Raw genomic sequence first — 24,035 nt, forward strand, 5'->3', positions numbered from 1 at the left:
ATTTTGATATGAGGAAGCGAAACTACTTTTCACTGCTAGTTTTTTTTATCATATCTAACATCTTGTGTCTAATGATTGCTGGTGAATCATACATGTAGACTATTTCTAACATGCCACAGTTGAATTTTGGTTTAGGAAGTAATGTTTTTGTTCCATTGCATAGTTGGAATTCGGGTACACCAGGCTAATGGTTTTTGATTTCCTATACACCTGTTGAGTTGACAAATATGGATTTGAGGATTTTGGCAAGAGATCTGAAGCTGTCAATGTGTGCAATTATTCATTGCTATAGGTTAATGTTTTCTCAGTAGAGATAAAAGTAAAACATTTCCATACTGGAAATCTGATGAGAAATAGATAAGCGTGCACAGCAGGTCAGTCTGAATCAGAAAGGGAGTTAATAGGTCTGATCAGCTTATGTCTATCAAATCAGAGGAGACTACATTTTCCCTCATTTGGATTTAAGAAATTTATGTAAAATGTTTGGAACACATTTTTTAATTATCAGTAACTATAGTTGCTATCCAGAAAATTGAAGTATTTTGGAGACCTGTCTAACACTGTACTCTTAATTATAATACAATTTGCAGTAGTCCTAAAGCAACCGCGCCGGTTAAAAGATTAAAAACTAATACTATTAAAACGTTGTAATTCTGACACGCCTGCCTACATTCAGATAAATCCGACTTTTAAGCAGCATGTATCAAAATATTTAATTAATTGTAATTGTTTCTAACATGGGATAATGTTCCCTCTAAATTTTTATTTGAACTGAGCAGGCCACAAATTCCTGAGCACGGCTTTTTTGTCCATAGGCAAAATTTCACGACTACTACAACAATAACAACTTTCATTCATCTGAGCCAAATGAAATGATTCTGCATTGACGGAACAGTCTCCTTTTTAAAGTTTGGTTTTGTTACATGCATCTCCACTAAAAATCAGTTAATTTTGACTTCAAGTTAGAATCAACACCGATCTCATATACCTTTAGCCACATGTATGCCTTCCTTGCTCTTATCTGCATTTACAGAAAGGTGTAGCAGAAACCCAATTTTGTGAACAAGCAAGGTTGCCGCGAAGCGATTTGCAGCTTTATTTGTTAAGGATGGCGGGAATAGAATACCACATAGATTCAAGTTTTGGAACAATTTTTAAGATTTATGAGAAATGTTGCCTTTGGTTTCAGGATTGGTTTAGGATGCATTCTGTGCACATGCAAATCAGTTTTACTATTTTGAAATCTTCTTTCCCCAAGAAGATTTGGTGACATGGTCTTGGTTTTTAAATGTGCAGTGTTGTTTTATTTACCATGTTTGGCTTTTTTGCAAATCTTTCAACTTCCCCCACTTTTTTTCTTTTGGCCAAAGGAGGAAATTGATTGAAAGGGGTGCAGCGTTTGTGGCAAGCTGCCAAGTCCAGTTTGGGAAGGCTTGACGTTTTCTGCCTCTTCGCAAGCGCTTTAACCCATGCAGGACAGTCAAGGAATCTAGTCTGGGATTGTTTAAACCGTGTCCTAGCAAACGTGTGCACCCTGAGTAAGCTCATGACTGCTAGGGTAGGATTCTAAGACATTCACAAACATTGCTACACAGCTGCTACTTGAGTCTCTGGCTCAATCCTCTTTGAATTATACGACAAAGCAACGTATTGAATCATGGAATAAGGACATTCTGAAAAGGGAGGGTGAACAGCAAGTTGTTGTGGTGCACATTGGTACCAACGATATAGGTTAAAAAAATGGGATGAGGTCCTACGAGACGTATTTAAGGAGCTAGGAGTTAAATTTAAAAAGTAAGACCTCAAAAGTAGTAATCTCGGGATTGCTACCAGTATCACGTGCTAGTCAGAGTAGGAATCGCAGGATAGCTCAGATGAATACGTGGCTTGAGCAGTGGTGCAGCAGAGGGGGATTCCAATTCCTGGGGCATTGGAACCGGTTCTTGGGGAGGTGGGACCAGTACAAACCGGACGGTCTGCACCTAGGCAGGACCGGAACCAATGTCCTAGGAGGAATATTTGCTAGTGCTGTTGGGGAGGAGTTAAACTAATGGCAGGGGAATGGGAACCAATGCAGGGAGACCGAGGGAAACAAAATGGAGACAGAAGCAAAAGACAGAAAGGAGATGAGTAAAAGTGGAGGGCAGAGAAACCCAAGGCAAAAAACAAAAATAGGCCACTTTGAAGCAAAATTCTAAAGGATCAAAGTGTGTTAAAAAAGGCAAGCCTGAAGGCTCTGTGCCTCAATGCGAGGAGTATTCAGAATAAGGTGGACGAATTAACTGTGCAGATAGCAGTTAACAGATACGATGTGGTTGGCATCACGGAGACATGGCTGCAGGGTGACCAAGGCTGAGAACTCAACATCCAAGGGTATTCAACATTTAGGAGGGATAGACAGAAAGAAAAATGAGGCGGGGTGGTGTTGCTGGTTAAAGAGGAAATTAATGCAATTGTAAGGAAAGACATTAGCTTGGATGATGTGGAATCGGTATGGGTGGAGCTACGAAATATCAAAGGGCAGAAAACACTAGTGGGAGTTGTGCACAGACCTCCAAACAGTAGTAGTGATGTTGGGGAGGGCATCAAACAGTAAATTAGGGGTGCATGCAATAAAGGTGCAGCAGTTATCATGGGTGACTTTAATATGCATATAGATTGGGCTAACCAACCTGGAAGCAATACGGTGGAGGAGGATTTCCTGGAGTGCATAAGGAATGGTTTTCTAGACCAATATGTCGAGGAACCAACTAGGGGGGAGGCCATCTTAGACCGGGTGTTGTGTAATGAAAGAGGATTAATTAGCAATCTCATTGTGCGAGGCCCCTTGGGGAAGAGTGACCATAATATGGTGGAATTCTACATTAGGATGGAGAATGAAATAGTTAATTCAGAGACCATGGTCCAGAACTTAAAGAAGGCTAACTTTGAAGGTATGAGGCTTGAATTGGCTAGGATAGATTGGCGAATGATACTTAAGGGGTTGACTGTGGATGGGCAATGGCAGACATTTAGAGACCGCATGGATGAACTACAACAATTGTACATCCCTGTCTGGCGTAAAAATAAAGGGAAGGTGGCTCAACTGTGGCTGTCAAGGGAAATCAGGGATAGTATTAAAGCCAAGGAAGTGGCATACAAATTGGCCAGAAATAGCAGTGAACCTGGGACTGGGAGAAATTTAGAACTCAGCAGAGGAGGACAAAGGGTTTGATTAGGGCAGGGAAAATAGAGTACGAGAGGAAGCTTGCAGGGAACATTAAAATGGATTGCAAAAGCTTCTATAGATATGTAAAGAGAAAAAGGTTAGTAAAGACAAACTTGGGTCCCCTGCAGTCAGAATCAGGGGATGTCATAACTGGGAACAAAGAAATGGCAGACCAATTGAACAAGTACTTTGGTTCAGTATTTACTAAGGAGGACACCAACAACCTTCCGGATATAAAAGGGGTCAGAGGGTCTAGTGAGAAGGAGGAACTGAGGGAAATCCTTATTAGTCGGGAAATTGTGTTGGGGAAATTGATGGGATTGAATGCCGATAAATTCCCAGGGCCTGATGGACTGCATCCCAGAGTACTTCAGGAGGTGGCCTTGGAAATAGTGGATGCATTGACAGTCATTTTCCAACATTCCATAGACTCTGGATCAGTTCCTATGGAGTGGAGGGTAGCCAATGTAACCCCACTTTTTAAAAAAGGAGAGAGAAAACAGGGAATTATAGATCGGTCAGCCTGACATCGGTAGTGGGTAAAATGATGGAATAAATTACTAAGGATGTCACAGCAGCGCATTTGGAAAGAGGTGACATGATAGGTCCAAGTCAGCATGGATTTGTGAAAGGGAAATCATGCTTGACAAATCTTCTGGAATTTTTTGAGGATGTTTCTAGTAGAGTGGACAAGGGGGAACCAGTTGATGTATATTTGGACTTTCAGAAGGCTTTCGACAAGGTCCCACACAAGAGATTAATGTGCAAAGATAAAGCACATGGGATTGGGGGTAGGGTGCTGACTTGGATTGAGAACTGGTTGGCAGACAGGAAGCAAAGAGTAGGAGTAAATGGGTACTTTTCAGAATGGCAGGCGGTGACTAGTTGGGCACAACAAGGTTCTGTGCTGGGGCCCCAGCTGTTTACATTGTACATTATTGATTTAGACGAGGGGATTAAATGAAGTATATCCAAATTTGCAGAAGACACCCAGGTCTTGTTGCACCTCCCCTTTTCATAATCTGTCACCATTCAGATAATAGTCTGTCTCTGTTTTTACAACCAAAGTGGATAACCTCAGTGTGAGCTGCAAGGAGGATGCTATGAGGCTGCAGAGTGACTTGGATAGAGGTTTGGTGAGTGGGCAAATGCATGGCAGATGAAGTATAATGTGGATAAATGTGAGGTTATCCACTTTGGTTGTAAAAACAGAGAGACAGACTATTATCTGAATGGTAACCGATTAGGAAAAGGGGAGGTGCAACGAGACCTGGGTGTCATGGTACATCAATCACTGAAGGTTGGCATGCAGCTACATACGCAGGCGGTTAAGAAAGCAAATGGCATGTTGGCCTTCATAACGAGGGGATTTGAGTACAGCGGCAGGGAGGTGTTACTACAGTTGTACAGGGCCCTGGTGAGGCCACACCTGGAGTATTGTGTACAGTTTTGGTCTCCTAACTTGAGGAAGGACATTCTTGCTATTGAGGGAGTGCAGCAAAGGTTCACCAGACTGATTCCTGGGATGGCAGGACTGACATATCAAGAAAGACTGGATCAACTGGGCTTGTATTCACTGGAGTTCAGAAGAATGAGAGGGGATCTCATAGAAACGTTTAAAATTCTGATTGGTTTGGACAGGTTAGATGCAGGAAGAATGTTCCCAATGTTGGGGAGGTCCAGAACCAGGGGTCACAGTCTAAGGATAAGGGATAAGCCATTTAGGACCAAGATGAGGAGAAACTTCTTCAGCCAGAGAGTGGTGAACCTGTGGAATTCTCTACCACAGAAAGTTGTTGAGGCCAGTTCACTAAATATATTCAAAAAGGAGTTAGATGTAGTCCTTACTACTGGGGGGATCAAGGGGTATGGCATGAAAGCAGGAATGGGGTACTGAAGTTGCATGTTCAGCCATTAACTCATTGAATGGCGGAGCAGGCTTGAAGGGCTGAATGGCCTACTCCTGCACCTATTTTCTATGGTTTCTACAGCATAGAAGGAGGCCATTCGGCCCATCGAGTCTGCACTGGCTTTTTCAAAGAACAATCTGGTTAGTCCCACTCCCTGCTCTTTCCCCATATCCCTGCAAGTATTTATCCCATTCCCTTTTGAAGGCTACTATTGAATCTGTATCTACCACCCTATCTGGCAATGCATTCCCAATCCTAACCACTTGTTGCGTAAGGTTTTTCCTCATGTCAACTCTGGTTCTTTTGCCAATCACCTTAAATCTGTGCCCTCACATTATCGACCCTTCAACCATTGGAAACAGTTTCTCTCTTTATTTACTACGTCTAAATTCTTCATAATTTTAAATCTTCTCTGCCTCAAGGAGAAAAACCTCAGCTTCTCTAATCTAGCCACTTATTATTCTAACTTAAATATAATATGTGATTAGACTTGTCAATGCCCTGTTTATATTTCTCCTTTTTAATACGTAATGTTCATTCAATCTTTTTTTGTGTTTTGAGGAACGGAAAATCCCCTTTCACTCCAACTGGCGAGTTCTGAAGTTCAAAAAGTACAATACTGTCATGTTAAGTCCTGATATTTCAAGTGTCCGAGTTTCTAACAGCCAATTTTTGGTCGAGGTGGGGTGAAGGAGAAGGTTGCATTGAGTGATCCAAAAGACTGGGGGTAGAAAACCATGCCATGGAAGAGCAGGGTGGGGTCTTGCAGGAGGTGTTCCCTGTCGGGTGTAAGTAAGAAAGATGGAGGGTTTTGTTTTACATAAGGATTTGGGATATGTTGGGCCAAAATTTGCAGCGTATGCCTCCAACTCGGAAAAAATACACAATTGTACCTGGTGGCACCTGAGCTTCGGAGTCTTCAGGTTCTGGGCCTGCAGGCATATGCCTGCATAAAGGTTCACGGATCCCAGGGATGCAGGTGGTTCGGAAACGTCCCTGGGATCATGTGGGCCAGACCAACCAATTGGATAGGGGGATTCCTCATAAGCCATTCGTAAATGGAATTTCCATATGATGTGCAAAATCTCCAAATAAAAAAATAAGTAACAATTCTGCTAAAAAAATAAATATTACCATGTTTTTAGCATATTTATTTTAACCCTTACACTGGTAACGGCATCCCTATGCCTCCTTGTACCAGATGTAAGGGTTTTGAGGGCATTTTCTGGGAAGTAATTGGGCAAATAACCCAATTTTGCACCAGTGAAAGTGTTTTTGGGGTGCATGCGGGCGATATGTGAAGGAGAAACTTGACCGATTGCTAGTTCTGGGTTTTCGAGCATGTGGAAACCCAGAACTTGTGGGGCCATTCTGAGGGTTCATTGGACCCACAAAATGCGGGCCATTATCTTTAGACTGTTTGTTTGCCACAAGATCCTATGGTAGAGAAGCTCTGCTGAAAATTACATCCCAAAATGAGCACAGAAACCCAAATTCAAGTAACCAACCTAGCACAAGATGTCAGAGAAACCACACCCAAAATGAACAGGTTCACTTGCTTTTCTACACGAGACTGAGACCTCCAAACCCTTTCTCATAATTTAGAGTTAAAATCTCAACTTCAGTGTTACAAAAGCATGCATTAACAAGTCTGTTTTATGGAGGGAGCACATAAGATATGAAACCTATAGAACTTACAGTTGCAGGGGATTTTGCTGCACGACTCAGCAATTTTGGGGCAGGCTTAACTTTGAGACTAATGAAGTCCGAAGAATTCAAAGTCTCCCGTGCTATCTGCAAGTGCTCACTGGTGCAAGTTGCACATTGATAAAACACTTATTTATATTAACATTTTATATTTACACAACACTTCTGTTAACATCAAAGCTGTCAATTGAAAGACTTTACATTGTTGAACATTACTCCCACTCCTTGCAACAACAGACGGTTTGACACTAAATTAACTCGTGTACGAAATGGATTTGATCTTGCAGCTGATATATCCCAACGCAGCTATTCTAGAAAACTGCTTTTAAAAAAAAAATTACACTTGGCAGTTGCAGCCTAAAACATACTGCCAGCATTTTTGCCATAGCAGCTGCTCTCCGGGCAGCAGTGTTCTCATTCGCAGATCTAAATTAAAACATCTGGCTATTCCCTCGCTTCTGAACCTGCGCTTATACGTTACAACACTCTTAGCTAACCATGGCAGAGAGTGTGTTCATCACTTCCAATCCAGACACACTGACTGGCCTTGAGCCCTTGCGTAGCATTCAGTCAAATTAAATTCCTCTCCTCTGGCTCCAGCTCGATGCTCCTCCAATCACAGGTTCAGTTGTAAACATAGAAACATGGAAAATAGGTGCAGGAGTAGGCCATTCGGCCCTTCAAGCCTGCACTGCCATTCAATGAGTTCATGGCTGAACATGCAACTTCAGTACCCCATTCCTGCTTTCTCGCCATACCTCTTGATCCCCCTAGTAGTAAGGACTACATCTAACTCCTTTTTTAATATATTTAGTGAATTGGCTTCAACAACTTTCTGTGGTAGAGAATTCCACAGGTTCACCACTCTCTCTGGCTGAAGAAGTTTCTCCTCATCTCGGTCCTAAATGGCTTACCCTTTATCCTTAGACTGTGACCCCTGGTTCTGGACTTCTCCAACATTGGGAACATTCTTCCTGCATCTAACCTGTCTAAACCCGTCAGAATTTTAAATGTTTCTATGAGATCCCCTCTCATTCTTCTGAACTCCAGTGAATACAAACCCAGTTGATCCAGTCTTTCTTGATATGTCAGTCCTGCCATCCAGGGACTGACATATCAAGATCTCGTGGTTTTGGTATTGCACCCCCGCCCACAATACCCCCACCCCCACTCTCCCTCCCCCTCCCCAGCTCACTGCTGTGTGCAGCCTCTGATTTTCAGTGACCTACCAGATTGCTACGCACCTTAGAGGGAACATTGGTTAGAAATTAGGTACCAACTAGGTAACTTATCCTGGTGATTATTTTCTGTTCATAATTGGCGTCAAATGGTATCGAACAAGTGTTTTTAATCATTTAATCACGTTGCAACATTAAGCATAAAATTGAAAGCCTGTTTTTTACTTGTAGGTGGCAGTTGTACAGGTTTTGACTATACACTAATATTTTTCCTAGTTTGGTATATAACAGAATATATGTTGAAATATCAAAGATTTTCTAGCTCATATTAAACTTAGTTTACTATTGGAACTGCAATTCTTTAGGTACTTCATTGAACTTTCTTTCATAACAAAAATTAAAGTCACGTCTATGAAGTGTCGCTGTAATGACTTGAGGATTCTAAGATTTACAAAGAGTCGCACATCTACTTTAAACCGATCACCTTTGCAATGAGGGTTTCCTTTAAGGTGGAAAAGAGAATGAGGTCAATTGGGTTGTTACATAGAAACATAGAAAATCAGTGCAGGAGTAGGCCATTCGGCCCTTCGAGCCTGCACCGCCATTCCATAAGATCATGGCTAATCATTCCTTCAGTACCCCTTTTCTGCTTTCTCTCCATACTCCTTGATCCCCTTAACTGTAAGGGCCATATCTAACTCCCTCTTGAATATATCCAATGAACTGGCATCAACAACTCTCTGCGGCAGGGAATTCCACAGGTCAACAACTCTGAGTGAAGAAGTTTCTCCTCATCTCAGTCCTAAATGGCTTACCCCTGTGTGCCCTGGTTCTGGACTTCCCCAACATCGAGAACATTCTTCCCGCATCTAACCTGTCCAGTCCCGTCAGAATCTTAAATGTTTCTATGAGATCCCCTCTCATCCTTCTAAACGCCAGTGAATAAAGGTCCAGTTGATCCAGTCTCTCCTCATATGACAGCCCAGCCATCCCTGGAATCAGTCTGGTGAACCTTCGCTGCATTCCCTCAATAGCAAGAACGTCCTTCCTCAGACTAGGAGACCAAAACTGAACACCATATTCCAGGTGAGGCCTCACTAAGGCCCTGTACAACAGCAGTAAGACCTCCCTGCTCCTATATTCAAATCCCCTAGTAATGAAGGGCAACATACAATTTGCCGCCTTCACTGCCTGCTGTACCTGCGTGCCCACTTTCAGTGACTGATGAACCGTGCCACCCAGGTTTCGTTGCACTTCCCCTTTTTCTAGTCTGCCGCCATTCAGATAATATTCTGCCTTCGTGTTTTTGCCCCCAAAATGGATAACCTCACATTTATCCACATTATACTGCATCTGCCATGTATATGCTCACTCACCTAATCTGTCCAAGTCACCCTGCAGCCTCTTAGCATCCTCCTCACAGCTCACACCGCCACCCAGTTTAGTGTCATCCGCAAACTTGGAGATATTACACTCTATTCCTTTATCGAAATCATTAATGTATATTGTAAAGAGCTGGGGTCCCAGCACTGAACCCTGCGGCACCCCAACTAGTCACTGCCTGCCATTCTGAAAAGGACCCGTTTATCCCGACTCTCTGCTTCCTGTCTGCCAACCAGTTCTCTATCCACGTCAGTACATTACCCTCAATACCATGCGCTTTGATTTTGCACACCAATTTCTTGTGTGGGACCTTGTCAAAAGCCTTTTTGAAAGTCCAAATACACCACATCCACTGGTTCTCTCTTGTCCACTCTACTAGTTACATCCTCAAAAAATTCCAGAAGATTCGTCGAGCATGATTTCCCTTTCATAAATTCATGCTGATTCGGTCCGATCCTGTCGCTGCTTTCCAAATGAGCTGCTATTTCATCCTTAATGATTGATTCCAACATTTTCCCCACTACTGATGTCAGGCTAACCGGTCTATAATTACCCGCTTTCTCTCTCCCTTTTTTAAAAAGTGGCGTTACATTAGCTATCCTCCAGTCCATAGGAACTGATCTAGAGTCGATAGATTGTTGGAAAATGATCACCAATGCATCCACTATTTCTAGGGCCACTTTCTTAAGTACTCTGGGATGCAGACCTTCAGGACCCGGGGATTTATTGGCCTTTAATCCCATCAATTTCCCGAACACAATTTCCCGCCTAATAAGGATATCTTTCGGTTCCTCATTCTCACTAAACCCACTGTCCCTAGTACATTCGGAAGGTTATTTGTGTCTTCCTTTGTAAAGACCGAACCGAAGTATTGGTTCAATTGGTCTGCCATTTCTTTGTTCCCCATTATATATTCACCTGAATCTGACTGCAAGGGACCTACGTTTGTCTTTACTAATCTTTTTCTTTTCACATATTTTATAGAAGCTTTTGCAGTCAGTTTTTATGTTCCCTGCAAGCTTCCTCTCGTACTCTATTTTCCCCTTCTTAATTGAACCCTTCGTCCTCTCTTGAATTTTAAATTTCTCCCAGTCCTCAGGTTTGTTGCTTTTTCTAGCCAATTTATATGCCTCTTCCTTGGTTTTAACACTGTCCTTAATTTCCCTTGTTAGCCATGGTTGAGCCACCTTCCCAGTTTTATTTTTACTCCAGACAGGGATGTACAATTGCTGAAGTTCATCCATGTGATCTTTAAATGTTTGCCATTGCTTATCCACCGTCAACCCTTTTAAGTATCCTCTGCCAGTCTATTCTAGCCAATTCACACCTCATACCGTCGAAGTTACCTATCCTTAATACATGTATGAAAGAACTGCTATAACTCTTAAAAGTGGGGAGAGGGGTAATTTCTATTAACAGAGAAACATTGAGTACTGATGTTTACAAGCAATTTTCTTTTTAGGATATGCTCTTGTTCGGTACAACAATGTGGCATCAGCAGTATATGCCAAAGAAAAGCTCCATGGATTTGAGTATCCACCTGGTAATCGACTGGGAGTCAATTACTTTGAAGATGACCCTGGTGACAGGCGATCAAAGTAGGTTTATTTTAGACTATTGTAGAAAATTGGCCAGGGTGCTTTTGTTTTTGACTGATCTTTCACAAATGAATACTAGTGATTGTTGTTAAGATGATTTCTTTCCTTCATTTTCTTCTGTTTTAGCCCAGTTGGAATGATGGCCTTGCAACTTGTGGCAGCTCAGATGATGTCACTGGCCTGTAACAGTCCTGTCGGCCAGCAGATAGTTCCAGCTTCACCTGTGAGTACTAAGTCATGGAAATTTACAGCACAGAAGGAGGCCATTTCGGCCCATCATGTCAATGCTGGCCGGCAAAGAGCTATCCAGCCTAATCCTACTTTCCAGCTCTTGGTATGTAGCCTTGTAGGTTATGGCACTTCAAGTGCACATCCAAGTACTTTTTAAATGTGCAAGTGTTTCTGCCACCCTTTCTGGCAGTGAGTGCCAGACCCCCACCATGCTCTGGGTGAAAACATTTCCCCTCCAATCTACTCTTAAACCTCCTACCAATTACTTTAAAACTATTCCCCCCTGGTGGTTGTTCCCTCTGCTAAGGGACATAGGTCCTTCCTATCCACTATACCTAGGCCCCTCATAATTTTGTACACCTCAGTAAGGTCTCCCCTCTCGCTCCTCTGTTCCAAAGAAACCAACCCCAGCCTATCCCAATCTTTCCTCATAGCTAGAATTCTCCACTCCCTGCAATATCTTCGTAAATCTCCTGCACCCTCTCAAATGCAATTCCTGTAAAGTGGTGACCAGAACTGCACGCAGTACTCTAGCTGTGGCCTAGCTAGTGTTTTATACAGTTCAAGCATAACCTCCCTGCACTTATATTTTATACATCAGCTAATATGCCGCCTTAACCACCTTATCTACCTGTCCTGCTGCCTTCAGGGATCTGTGGACATGCACTCCAAGGTCCCTTTGTTCCTCTGCAATTTTCTGTATCCTACCATTTATTGTGTACTCCCTTGCCTTGTTAGCTCTCCTCAAATGCATTACCTCACGCTTCTCTGGATTGAGTTCCATTTGCCACTGTTCTGCCCACCTGACAAGTTCATTGATATCTTCCTGCAGTCTACAGGTTCTTCATTATCAACCACATGGCAAATTTTTGTATCATCTGCAAACTTTAATCATAACCCCTACATTCTAAGTCGTTGATATATAGCACAAAAAGCAAGGGACCTAGTACTGAGCCCTGCGGAACCCCACTGGAAACGGCCTTCCAGTCACAAAAATGGTAGACTTGTTTTTTCTTTCTGCTTTCAAAGATGGTTGAACCAAATGTTTCTTTTTGGATTTTAGGAAACTTTTTTAATTTCACCAGCACAGCTCTTTAGCACTTGTAAACACTGCTGGTCAACGAATCTGCATTATCAGTATTTTGTGTAACTGTACCTGTGCTTATTAGCAGGCAAAATTAATTTACTATAAACTGTATTGTAACCCTTATTAATTTTTCGGTCAGCGAATGCTTTATTGAAGGTGGGGAGGAGTATAATTTCAGATACCTGCTTCTATAAAAGTATGATCTATACTCTTGTCTTTTGAAGTTTTTAGGTTTTATTTGGTAATCACTTGATGTTGTGTTTTTCTTTCAACTTCGTGATGTATTGGCCACTAGCAACATGTGGCAAATGGCATTTTATTAGTAAATTTTTTTTTTTAAATAGACACTATCGTTAGGCCCATGATCTATTTACTTTTTTGTGTGTTGGTTGGCAAACCGTTAAGACGAAAAGTAGAGTGCAAGTATTTTTTGATCATCGAGTGCTTTACTTCCTTGGTTACAGAATGGTGGTGGATGTTGAGTAAATATATACGTCATGTTGAGTGTGTATGTAAGGTGTTGCTGCTAGAATTAATGCATGTTGCTAAAATGTCGCCCTGGTCCCAACTTTTGGATAGTCAACAATTTCAATTGGAAGTCGCTGCTTTAACTTGTACATATAATCTTTACTGCAAATATTTTATGCATAGTGCAGAAAATTATGCTGGTACCATACATTAGTTTGATTGGATTTAATTATTGAAAAATCCTTGTTCTGTAACAAACACATTATAGACCTGTACTCTGAAGTTCACTGCAGTCCTCACTGCTTATAATGGGCATGTTTGTGCGATCACAATTTGCCCACTATAAGCAATGGTCAGTATAACATTTGACAGATATAATAGGTTTGCACCACTTTTAATATGCTTGCCAAGGTGGTTGCAGAGAGGATGTTTCCACTGATTGGGTAGACTAGAACTTGAGGGCATAATCTTAGAATAAGGGGCCGCCCATTTAAACCAGAGATGAGAAATTTCTTCTCAGAGGGTTGTAAATCTGTGGAATTCGCTGCCTCAGAGCTGTGGAAGCTGGGACATTGAATAAATTTAAGACAGAAATAGACAGTTTCTTAAACAAGGGTTATGGGGAAGTGGAGCTGAGTCCGTGATCAGATCAGCCATGATACTGAATGGCGGAGCATGCTCGAGGGGCCGTATGGCCTACTCCTGTTCCTAGTTCTTATGTTCTTCTGTTCTCTTGGTAAGCAGTGTAAGTGAAAGTTGTAGACCACCATATGGCAGCCTCTTTATAGAATCATTGAATGATACAGCACAGAAGGAGGCCATTTGGTCCATCATGCCTGTGACAGTTCTTTGAAAGAGCTATCCAATTAGTCCCAGTCTCCTGTTTCCCCAATAGCCCTATCAACTCTCCCTTTAACTGTATCTGCTCCCAAGGAAAACAACCCCAGTTTCTCTAGTCTCTCCATGTAATGCAAGTCTTTCATCCTGTTGCCATTCTAGTAAAGCTCCTCTGCATCCTTTCCTAAAGTGTGGTGCTCAGAATTAGCCACAATACTCCAGCTGTGGCCCAACCAGCATTTTATAAAGGTTTAGCATAACTTTGTGGCTTTTGTACTCTGCCTCTATTTATAAAGCAAAGCATCCCTGAGGTCTCTGTTCCTGCACCCCTTTAAAATTGTACCATTTAGTTTATATTGCATTCTTCCTACCAAAATGAATCACTTCACACTTCTGTGTAAAATTTCATCTGACATGTGTCTGTTCATTTCACCAGTCTGTCTATATCCTCCTGAAGTCTGTTGTTATCCACTTAACTGTTTACTACATTTGAGTTTCATGTCATCTGAAAACTTAGAAATTATGTCCTGTGTACCCAAGTCCAGGTCATTAATATACATCAAAAAGAGCAGTGGTCCCATTAGCGACCCCTGGGGGCCACCACTTCACACTTCCCTCCAGTCTGAAAAACAACTGTTCACTACTCTCTGCTTTCTGTCCCTTAGCCAATTTTGTATCCATACAGACACTGCCAGTTTAATCCCATGGGCTTCAGTTTTGATGTCTATTGGGCTCAAAATTGCCCAGGAGTTGCTCCGTTTTTGTTTGGAGCAACTTGATTTTTCTGGAGTATCTTAAAAATCCCCATTTTGCACATTCAGTTTGCGCCAGTGTAAGTGAGTGAGTTAGTTAGGATTTAAAAAAAAAATTTTTTCAAAAGGGGGCATTACCAGCCACCTATGCCCGTTTTGGCCACTTTGGACAGCTAATAGGCACTCCAAGCTAACTTAGGCCAGTGTATGTGGCCGTACAGAAAACCCTTGTGGAGAGTTAAGAAATCAGCGCAGGTAGGTACATCGCAGGTCAGCAGAACTTAATGACTTGACTAAAGAATGTGAATAGGATCAAACAGCTATATAGGACATCATGACAAACTTCAAAGTTAATTTACTATACAATTCATGGAAGCTTAAACTACAAAAATAAAAGTAGAGACAAAACATATTTACATAATTTTTTTCAAAATATCCAAATAAAAAAAAATAGAAGTACCTCCTGCTCATAATTCTTATGTTCATATGTTCTCCCAGCCGCCTAAGCCCACCCACCATCAGCCCGCCCCTTACAAACCACCCTACCTCCCCGAGGTTGGGGATCAGACCCTGCAGGATCAGAACAGCACCTGGGGTCAGAGATCGGACATGTCTGGGGATCACATCTTCCCTAGAGGTCGGGGATCGGACCCCCCTTACCCCCATGGGGTTGGTGATCGAACTGAATGGCGGAGCATGCTCGAGGGGCAGAGGAGCTTTACTAGAATGGCAACAGGATGAAAGACTTGCATTACATGCAGTTTGGAATTCACCCCCCGTCCCCCCGGGATCAAAACTTCCCCGGCTTGGGCCCCGCACCAACCTGCTTGTTCTGGCCTTCTAGCCCAGGAAGGCAGCGGGCCGGCCTGTGCGGGAGGCCACTTGGCCTGGGATAGGGGCAGGATGCATCGGGTCCCACGTTGCAGCACGAACACAGAGGTTAGGGGCAGGAGCTACTGCGCATGCGTGCACACTCCAACGTGCATGTGGAGAGCTGCCGGCATTGTTTCTGGTGCAGGGCCCTACCTCCATCCCCCAATCGACTGCCCAGGCCGCGCCAAGCCCCGGGAGAGACAACACAGCAGCCAGAATCGGGGGAGATTTTTTTTGGCGCCGTTTTCAGCCCACAAAGTCGTCGCGTCTCTGGTGTGTGCGCCGAAAAAAGGGGTGGGCCAATTTTGAGCCCAAAACGTGGTACTTGGCAAATGCCTTTTGGAAGTCCACATACACATCAACCTTCATCCATCCTATCTGTATTTCATCAAAGAGCTGAATCAAATACCTTTCTAATAATGTACAAAATTATACTTTTAATATAGATCTAATAGGATTATTATGAGGAAAAACAATAAATTAGCAATGGTGTTAAGAGCATGAACTACTTCTCGCCTTGTGTAGATAAAATTCAAAAATGTAGAAGTAAAACTTTGGCCTGCAGGACATTTAAAGTCCCGAATTAGATGTTGCCAGAGCTTTCTACTTGACTTGAAAGCCGCTGTTAAGTGCTTGTAGCAGACAAGATAATTAATGAAACAGCCCATCCCTGGCTGATTTTAGCATTGTGCTAATTATGCAGATGTGAATGAACAAAGACTGAACATCTGTTTCTGCCTGAAATATACAGAGCAATTGAGAAGTTATAACTGACAACTTTAAAATTGACTTTAATGCAAATGGATAATGGTTATTGCTTTTTGGCCGATATAAGTGACTGCCTGTTTTAAACATGGGCATTTTAAGTTTTGGGGACTGTTACCAAGATTTTTTTTAATTTGAAAAATGCTGAACATGTAGAACTTTCTAAACAGATGTTTTTGTATTGCAGTTACAGTATTTACTGCAGATTAAGTATAGATTCATTTGACTGAGATTTTAAAATACCATGTAGAAAAATATTAAGAAAATGAAGCAAAAATATAATGTGACTAAAATTTGTTGCAGGGTTTTGGAGGAAGCAATACTACTCAGATGTCTCGGTTGCAGGTTGACTTTTCTGTACCTGCATCTCAAAATTTTGCTGCTTCTGATAGTACTGTCAGAGAGAGACTCTTTGTGGTTTTCAATCCAACTGTTCTGCCTCTTGATGTATTAGAGGACCTGTTTTGGTAAGGAACTGTTTTATGCTTGAAGTGCTTTAAAATTGCTTAAATATGCTGTTTTTTGGCTGATTAATTCACTATTAGTCTGAAAAGACCAATGTTCAGATTTCTTATTCCTTTTCCCTTTGCAAATGGTACTAATTTAGGAGATGTAGTGACTTGTGAAGGAGAGCAGAAAATTGAAAAGGACGTAACCTTTCTACCTCTATCCTCCTTTTAAAATGCTCCTTAAAACCTTCCTCGACTAAGCCTTTGGTCAGTCATCTGCCCTAATATGTGGCTCGGTGTTAAATTTTGTTTTATAACACTCCTGTGAAGCACCTTGGGACATTTTACTACATTAAAGGCGCTATATAAATACAAGTTGTTTTTGTTGTGAGTGGGTAGAATGACAGTAGATGGATGCAGTTTCATAGAACAAAGTATGAGAGGGTACACTTTTAAAAGTACCAAATGAGATCTTCATTGGAAAACATTTGTGGGGCAGATGAAAAAGAGGATTTGGGGCTTAAGATACATTTCATAAAAACTAGCTCACAATTTGAGTACTGGCAAAACATAATTTGCAATATTGTGTTGAGCTCTCAATCTTATTCTAGCCTTGGAAAAAGTTTCCAGGGTGATGTGTTGGATGGAAGGGAGTGAGCCACAATGTGAGACTAGTTTGTATTTCCTGGAGCTGCTCTGATTGATGTGTTTCAAATAATGAAGGGAGTAGGGTATGGCTCTTCCCTCCACTGAGAGAATCAGGAAAAGAACCTGCATCAGTTGAAAGTGAATCTAAGACAACTTTGTTCACGTAAAGGGTTGATCACTGCTCCAAAGTGTTTTAGGATGGAGGTAGAAAGAGCAGTGAGGATTAAGGGAAGCAAAAATTGTGATTGATGAGAGGAAGCTGCTATGGCTAGTAAATTGTGGAGAGGCCGAGCGAGCCAAATGATCTCCTCCTGTTCATATGTTTCCTCAGGAAAATTGTATATGATTAAAATTACCTGATACAATTTTAAACCTCCATTTACCTTTCAACCAAATCAATGGTATGTCCGTCGATGCCCGAGTTAATCTCTCAGAAGCAACATTCATTTTAATTTTGGATTTTTTTTCATTTCTCGCTTGTGGTGAAATACCTCTTGTTCTAAACATTTTTATTTGAACTTTAACATTTAAGTGAGTAATATAAAAAAAAATGCACAATTAGAGTTTTAGTCTGGCAGTGAACTGATCTTGTATGCTGAGGGAAAACATCTGCATACTTAAAATAAACCACAATTTCTTTTTTTTTTAAATTTCATGTACTAATGTTTTTTCCTAGTCGTTTTGGGAACCTGATTGAAGTGTACTTGGTGCCAGGACGTAACATTGGCTATGTTAAATATGCTGAAAGGCACAGTGCTACTAATGCCATGGAAGCCTTGCATGGGAAGGTTGTTAATGGTATCAAGCTCAAAGTAATGCTAGCTGATCCTCCAAGAGAAGAGTCTCACAAACGACAGCGAACACACTAAGACCTTTAACAAAGGTTTGTGCAAAGGTAAGCATTTTATCTAACTTGATTTGCAGGACTGATTGATACAATGGACCATAATTTTGTGTGGCAGGGCATCTAATGACATCTGCATGTTGAGGTTTTTAAAAAATTGTGTGGCAAGTTGCTTAAGTGCGAGCTGATAATGGGCGTCGAGAAAAACCGGGCATCTGAGATGTGAGTGAGCAGGCCAAGCAACTGTGTGTCTCCTTAACCAATCCGATTGAAGGATTGTGAAATTAACAGCGCAAGGACTGAGAAGGAAATATAAGTTAGAATGGGTGAATTCAATGTCGAGTCAGGTAAAGTGAGGGAAAAGAAAGACTGGATTGAGAGAGACAGAAAGGAAAAGTGAGATTTTAAAGTTTTTTTTCTCAAATTTTTAAAATCTCCCAACAATTAAATCCTGAAGGAATGAGACTCCATACTTGTACAGGTTGAACCTCCCTTATCCGGAACCCTCAGGACCTGGCCTGTTCTGGATAAGTAGTTGTCATATTAAATTGGATGATACAGGTACTGAGCAAGGGGATATCCGGGCTGGCTGGCTTGGGGCTGGGAGTGTGGCAGAGAGATCGGAGGGGGGGTTGGGATCGCGGGGTTAGGCCGCGATTGCGGGAGCCGGCAGCGAGGAAAGACTTCCAATTTGTTCATGTCTGAGTTCTGCGCATGCGCCACCCGGTGGCCGGGAATGGTTCTGGTTGAGGGGTGGTTCCGGATAAGGGAGTTCTGGATAAGGGAGGTTCAACCTGGAATAGTTAATTTTCAGTGCTAAAGAGATTGACGATAATTAACAATTATCATGCCGTTAAAAGGGTACTTCGACTCAAGAACAAGAATTAACTTTCTGTGCTAAATTTAGTTTGTATCTAATGCGCAAGTACAACAACTTGGGTCTCCAAATTAGTGTCCTGAACTTAAATAAAAGCAATTACAAAGGTATGAAACCAGAGTTGGCTAAAGTAGACTGGGAAAATAGATTAAAGGGTAAGACGGTAGAAAAGCAGTGGAAGATATTTCATAACTCTCAGCAAAGATATATTCCAGTGAGAAAGAAAGAGACTAAGAGAAGGATGAACCATCTGTGGCTAACTAAGGAAGATGAGGATGATATCAAATTGAAAATAAAGGCATACAATGTTGCGAAGATTAGTGGTAGGCCAGAGGATTGGGAATTCTTTTAGAAACCAGCAAAGGACAACTAAAAAGATAATAGAGAGAAGATAGATTGAGAATAAACTTGCAAGAAATATAAAAACAGACAGTAAGAGCTTCTACATGTGTATATAAAAAGGAAGAGAGTAGCTAAAGTAAATGTTGGTCCCTTGGAGGATGAAACTGGGGAATTAATGGGAAACAGGGAAATGGCAAGAGACTTTGAACAAATATTTTGTATCTGTCTTCACGGTAGAAGGCATTAAAAGCATCCCAATAGTGATAGATAATCAAGGGGCTATAGGGAGGGGGAGCTTGAAACAATCACTATAGAAAAAGTAATAGGCAAACAAGGTGGATGTCCCCTGGACCTGATGGCCTGCATCCTAGGGTCTTAAAAGAAGTGGCTGCAGAGATAGTGGATGCATTAATTGTAATCTACCAAAATTCCCTGGATTCTGGAGAGGTCCCAGTGGATTGGAAAACTGCAAAAGTACACCCTTCTTCAAGAAAGGAGGGAGACCAAAAGCAGGAAACTATAGACCAGATAGCCTAACATCTATCATTGGGAAAACGCTGGAGTCCATTAAGGAAGTAGTAGCAGGACATTTAGAAAATTATAACACAATCCAGCAGAGTCAGCATGGTTTTATGAAAGGGAGATCATGTTTGCCAAGTTTGCTAGAGTTCTTTGAGGATATAACAAGAAGTCTGGACAGGGGGAAACCAGTAGATGTAGTGTGTTTGGATTTCCATGGTCCTACTGGAGCAGGCTCGAGGGGCCAAATGGCCGCCTCCTGCTATTATTATGTTCGTTTTCCAGAAGGCATTCGATAAGGTGCTACATAAAAGGTTACTGCACAAGTTAAGAGCTCATGGCGTTGGAGGTAATATATTAGCATGGATAGAGGATTGGCTAACAGAAAAGAGAGTCAGGCTAAATGGGTCATTTTCAGGTTGCCAAACTAACTAGCGGGGTGCTACAAGGATCAGTGCTAGGGCCTCAACTTATTTACAATCTCTATTAATGACTTGGATGAAGGGACCGAATGTAATGTAGCCAAATTTGCTGATACAAAGATAGGTGGGAAAGCAAGTTGTGAAGAGGACACACAGAATCTACAAAGGGATATAGATTGGCTAAATGAGCGCAAAAATTTGGCAGATGGAGTATGATGTGGGAAAACATGAGTTTATCCACTTTGGTGGGAAGAATAAAAAAGTAAATATAAATAGAGAGAGACTACAAAATGCTGTGGTACAGAAAGATCTAGGGGTTCTTGTACATGAAACACGAAAGGCTAGCATGCAAGTACAAGTAATTAGGAAGGCAAAAATGGAATGTTGGCCTTTATTGCAAGGGGGATGGAGTATAAAAGTAGGGAAGTCTTGCTACAACTACAGGGTGTTGGTGAGACCACACCTGGAGTACTGTACAGTTTTGGTCTCCTTATTTAAGACCACCAATTATACTTGCTTTGGAGGCTGTTCACCGAGAAGGTTCACTAGGTTGATTCCTGAGATGAAGGGGTTGACTTATGAAGAAAGGTTGGGCCTATACTCATTGAATTCAGAAGAATGAAAAGTGATCTTATTGAAATGTATAAGATTCTGAGGGGACTGGACAGGGTAGATGCAGAGGGAATGTTTCCTCTCATGAGAGAATCTAGAACTAGGGGGCATGGTTTCAGAATAAGGGTCGCACATTTAAAACCGAGACAAAGAGGAATTTCTTCTGAGGGTCGTGAATCTTTGGAATCCTCTACCCCAGAGAGCTGTTGAGGCTAGGCCATTGAATATATTTAAGGTAGAGATCGACAGATTTTTGAACGATAGGGGAGTCGAGGGTTATGGGGGGGCGGACAGGAAAGTGGAGTTGAGGCCAAGATCAGATCAGCCATGATATTGAATGGCGAAGCAGGCTCGGGGGGAGGGGGGGTCAAATGGCCTACTCCTGTTCCTATTTCCTATTTCTTATATTCACGCCATACAATGGTGAGCCGTTTCTGCTTGGCTAGCAGCGGAGCGGCGCAGATCGACCAGCAACTTTTAAATTTCTGCATTTAACCACGCTTCTGGCCTTGCCTGAAGTTGCTGTAGCATTTGCACATAATTACACGAGTGCTATTAGCCTCACCATTATTTTGATAAACTATGGGCAAATATTTTTTGATTGTCCACCTAGATGCATCAGATATTCAGCCCAGACAAATGGGATTAAAGAAAGTATCACTCATGGCTATTGAATGCTAAGTAAAACTAAGTTCAGTCATTCTTATTTTTAGATCTAGGTGGACTTGTGTGAACAGCACAAAGCAACTCTTCAATTTGGTGCTAAAAGGCACCAAGTTCATTTTATGATTAAGGTTGAAGAGAGTAGTACAGCAGAAATTGTATACTGGGATTTGGTAAGGAATGTTCCTCAAAAGTTGGTCTCGGTACATTACTGTGATAATGTAACAAGATTTCTGCTTTGTACATATCTGATCTTAAAAGTTCTTATTGCTGTAATTGGGTGCAAAATTGGGAAAAAATTGTCTTCCCAGCATCTACTCTTGTCGCTAAGCACCATTTGAATTTAAAAAAAGGTTGTTAGATATATATATATATCTTGTCTGAAGTCTTTCTCTAGTGTCTGTCTCCGGGCAAAATTATGTCCTGCCAACAAAACTCTTCATTTACAGTTGAGGATATAAATTCACATTACATTTCCATTAATTGATTTTTATCACATTGAAATATGAATGTTTAGCTTACAGAAGCATTATACTGAATAAATATTATTGATATACATTTGCTGTACTCTAGGTTCTATTTATATATTTTTTGACAGCCTGCCAATGACCTCCTGAGATTTTGATGTCCGGGTAGCATTTTTAAACTGGATGCTGTAAAATTTACCATTTTTGTAAGGCATACGTAAAGTGTGCTGGCACTAAAGACATTTTATTGTCACAATTTAGAATGGTGATGGTATTCGTCTCTATTTAAATAGACTAAACTATTTCTCAGTATTTTTTGTGTCAGCTGTGGCTCAGTGGGTAGCACTCTTGCCTCTGAGTCAGAATGTTGTGGGTTCAAGTTCCACTCTAGGAACTTGAGCACCAAAAAAAAATCTAGGCTGACACTCCAGTGCAATGCTGAAGGAGCACTGCGCTGTCGGAGGTGCTGTCTTTCGGATGAGACGTTAAACCGAGGCCCCATCTGCTCTCTCAAGTGGACAAGATTTCTCCTGGCACTATTTTGAAGAAGAGCAGGGGAGTTATCCCTAGTGTCCTGGCCAATATTTATCCCTCAATCAACATAACAAAAAAACAGATTATCTGGTCATTATCACATTGCTATTTATGGGATCTTGCTTGTGTGCAAATTCGTTGCTACGTTTCCTACATTACAAGTGACTACACATCAAAAGTACTTCATTGGCTGTAAAGGTCTTTGAGACATCCTGTGGTCGTAAAAGGCGCTATATCAATTCAAGTCTTTCTTTAAGGCGGAGTGTATGAGCCAATTGGTCTAATCTGTTGACCATCACTCTCTATACTACAGTTCTTCCAAAAACCTGTCAACTGATTTTATTAGATGTAATTTTTAATTTCCCCAATTACTTTGCGAAGGGGGAGATTTATGCTGTATTCTCCACCCACAAGATTTAAATAAACTCCTCCTTGCTGCCTGATAGTTTAGTATGAAAACTTCAGTATTTTTTGTTTAAAATATAAAGCATTAAGGAATGCTTATTTTGTCCAACATCTAAAACCAGCATTCGTTTGTCAGACTAATTCCACATAGTGGTTTTTACATGTTCCACTGCTTTACATGTGTTTTTTTAACATATACAGTAACATTTGCCACATTTTTTAAGAACTGATTCCTTTTCCTTTTTATAGTGTCATTTAACTCTTCTAGCTTAATATTCCCAGATCTAAATTGGCAAAGATTTTGTTTGCTTTCAACTTTTTTTCTCTAGGGCGAAAGACTGGCGAAATAAACAGCCTTACCAGCCCAAACCATTATAGGGAACCCTGATAACACTAGGCACATCTTAAATGTCTTGAGTACATAGCTTAAAGAAAAGGTGAAGATTTTAATCAGCTTTTTTTCCTCGGGGGATTTCCTGGAAAATAATTTGTACTGTACCTGTAGACTTTTATTCCTTATTAACAGATGCTTTTTACATTTTCACAGCACTTTTTTTATAAATGTTTTTGTTTCTGCAGAGTGGGGACAAATGACATGACACATCAGCTGACTGACTGGCTACTTGACAGTACACAGTGACTTCCACTCGTGACCTTTGCTAGTAACTGAGCAGTTAACTTTTTTTTATTTTCTGGGAATAGGCAGCGAGTGAAGGCATTGACAGATATTGATTACAGTGTTTAAGATAGGAATTTTAATTATCTATAGCTTGAAGAAACTTGCTCTAATCCATGTAACCTTTGTGTTCCCAGCGTTTATAATTTGAATTGTACCTGTTAGTTGTGTAGTCTTACATAACTTGTACAGAGCATAATAAAACTTGATTGTGAAACATTCTGGTCTTGTATACTTTCTGAATGGCTTTATTCCACAATATTATTACTGAAGTACACAGTAAATTAAACCCATTGCTTCAATATGTAAACTGTGATTGAGTAGTACCTGTAAGCACACTGGATGCAACAAATTGGTTGTCCGTATCCACATTGAGGTGTGTGTGTATATATATATATATATTTTATATATATATAATATATATATATATATGCCTTTTTTATTCTGCGAACATAATTCATTTGTAGAGAATCAATAAAATTAATTACAGTAAATTTCATCTTTATTTGGCTTGTGTCCTTTGGCTAAGTACTTGATTGTTTATACTGAGGCATTTCATGTTAAATATTTTATTTTACCT

At 41.1% G+C, this 24,035-nt stretch overlaps 1 protein-coding gene across 2 annotated transcripts in view; it reads left to right on the plus strand.

Moving 5' to 3' along the window:
* rbm45 (RNA binding motif protein 45) overlaps window positions 1-23,672 on the plus strand; it is a 43,310-nt gene extending 19,638 nt beyond the window's left edge. The window contains exons 6-10 of one of the 2 annotated variants that reach the window (XM_070875772.1): window positions 10,849-10,984; window positions 11,111-11,207; window positions 16,301-16,464; window positions 17,771-17,989; window positions 21,424-23,352. In XM_070875772.1, the coding sequence (XP_070731873.1) occupies window positions 10,849-10,984; window positions 11,111-11,207; window positions 16,301-16,464; window positions 17,771-17,963 (590 nt within the window). In that variant the 3' untranslated portion in view covers window positions 17,964-17,989; window positions 21,424-23,352. The other variant, XM_070875771.1, reaches the window with a different exon arrangement.
* Window positions 23,673-24,035: the final 363 nt, after the last annotated feature.

Source organism: Pristiophorus japonicus, chromosome 3 (assembly GCF_044704955.1).
Source record: "Pristiophorus japonicus isolate sPriJap1 chromosome 3, sPriJap1.hap1, whole genome shotgun sequence".
Classification (NCBI taxonomy): Eukaryota; Metazoa; Chordata; class Chondrichthyes; family Pristiophoridae; genus Pristiophorus; species Pristiophorus japonicus.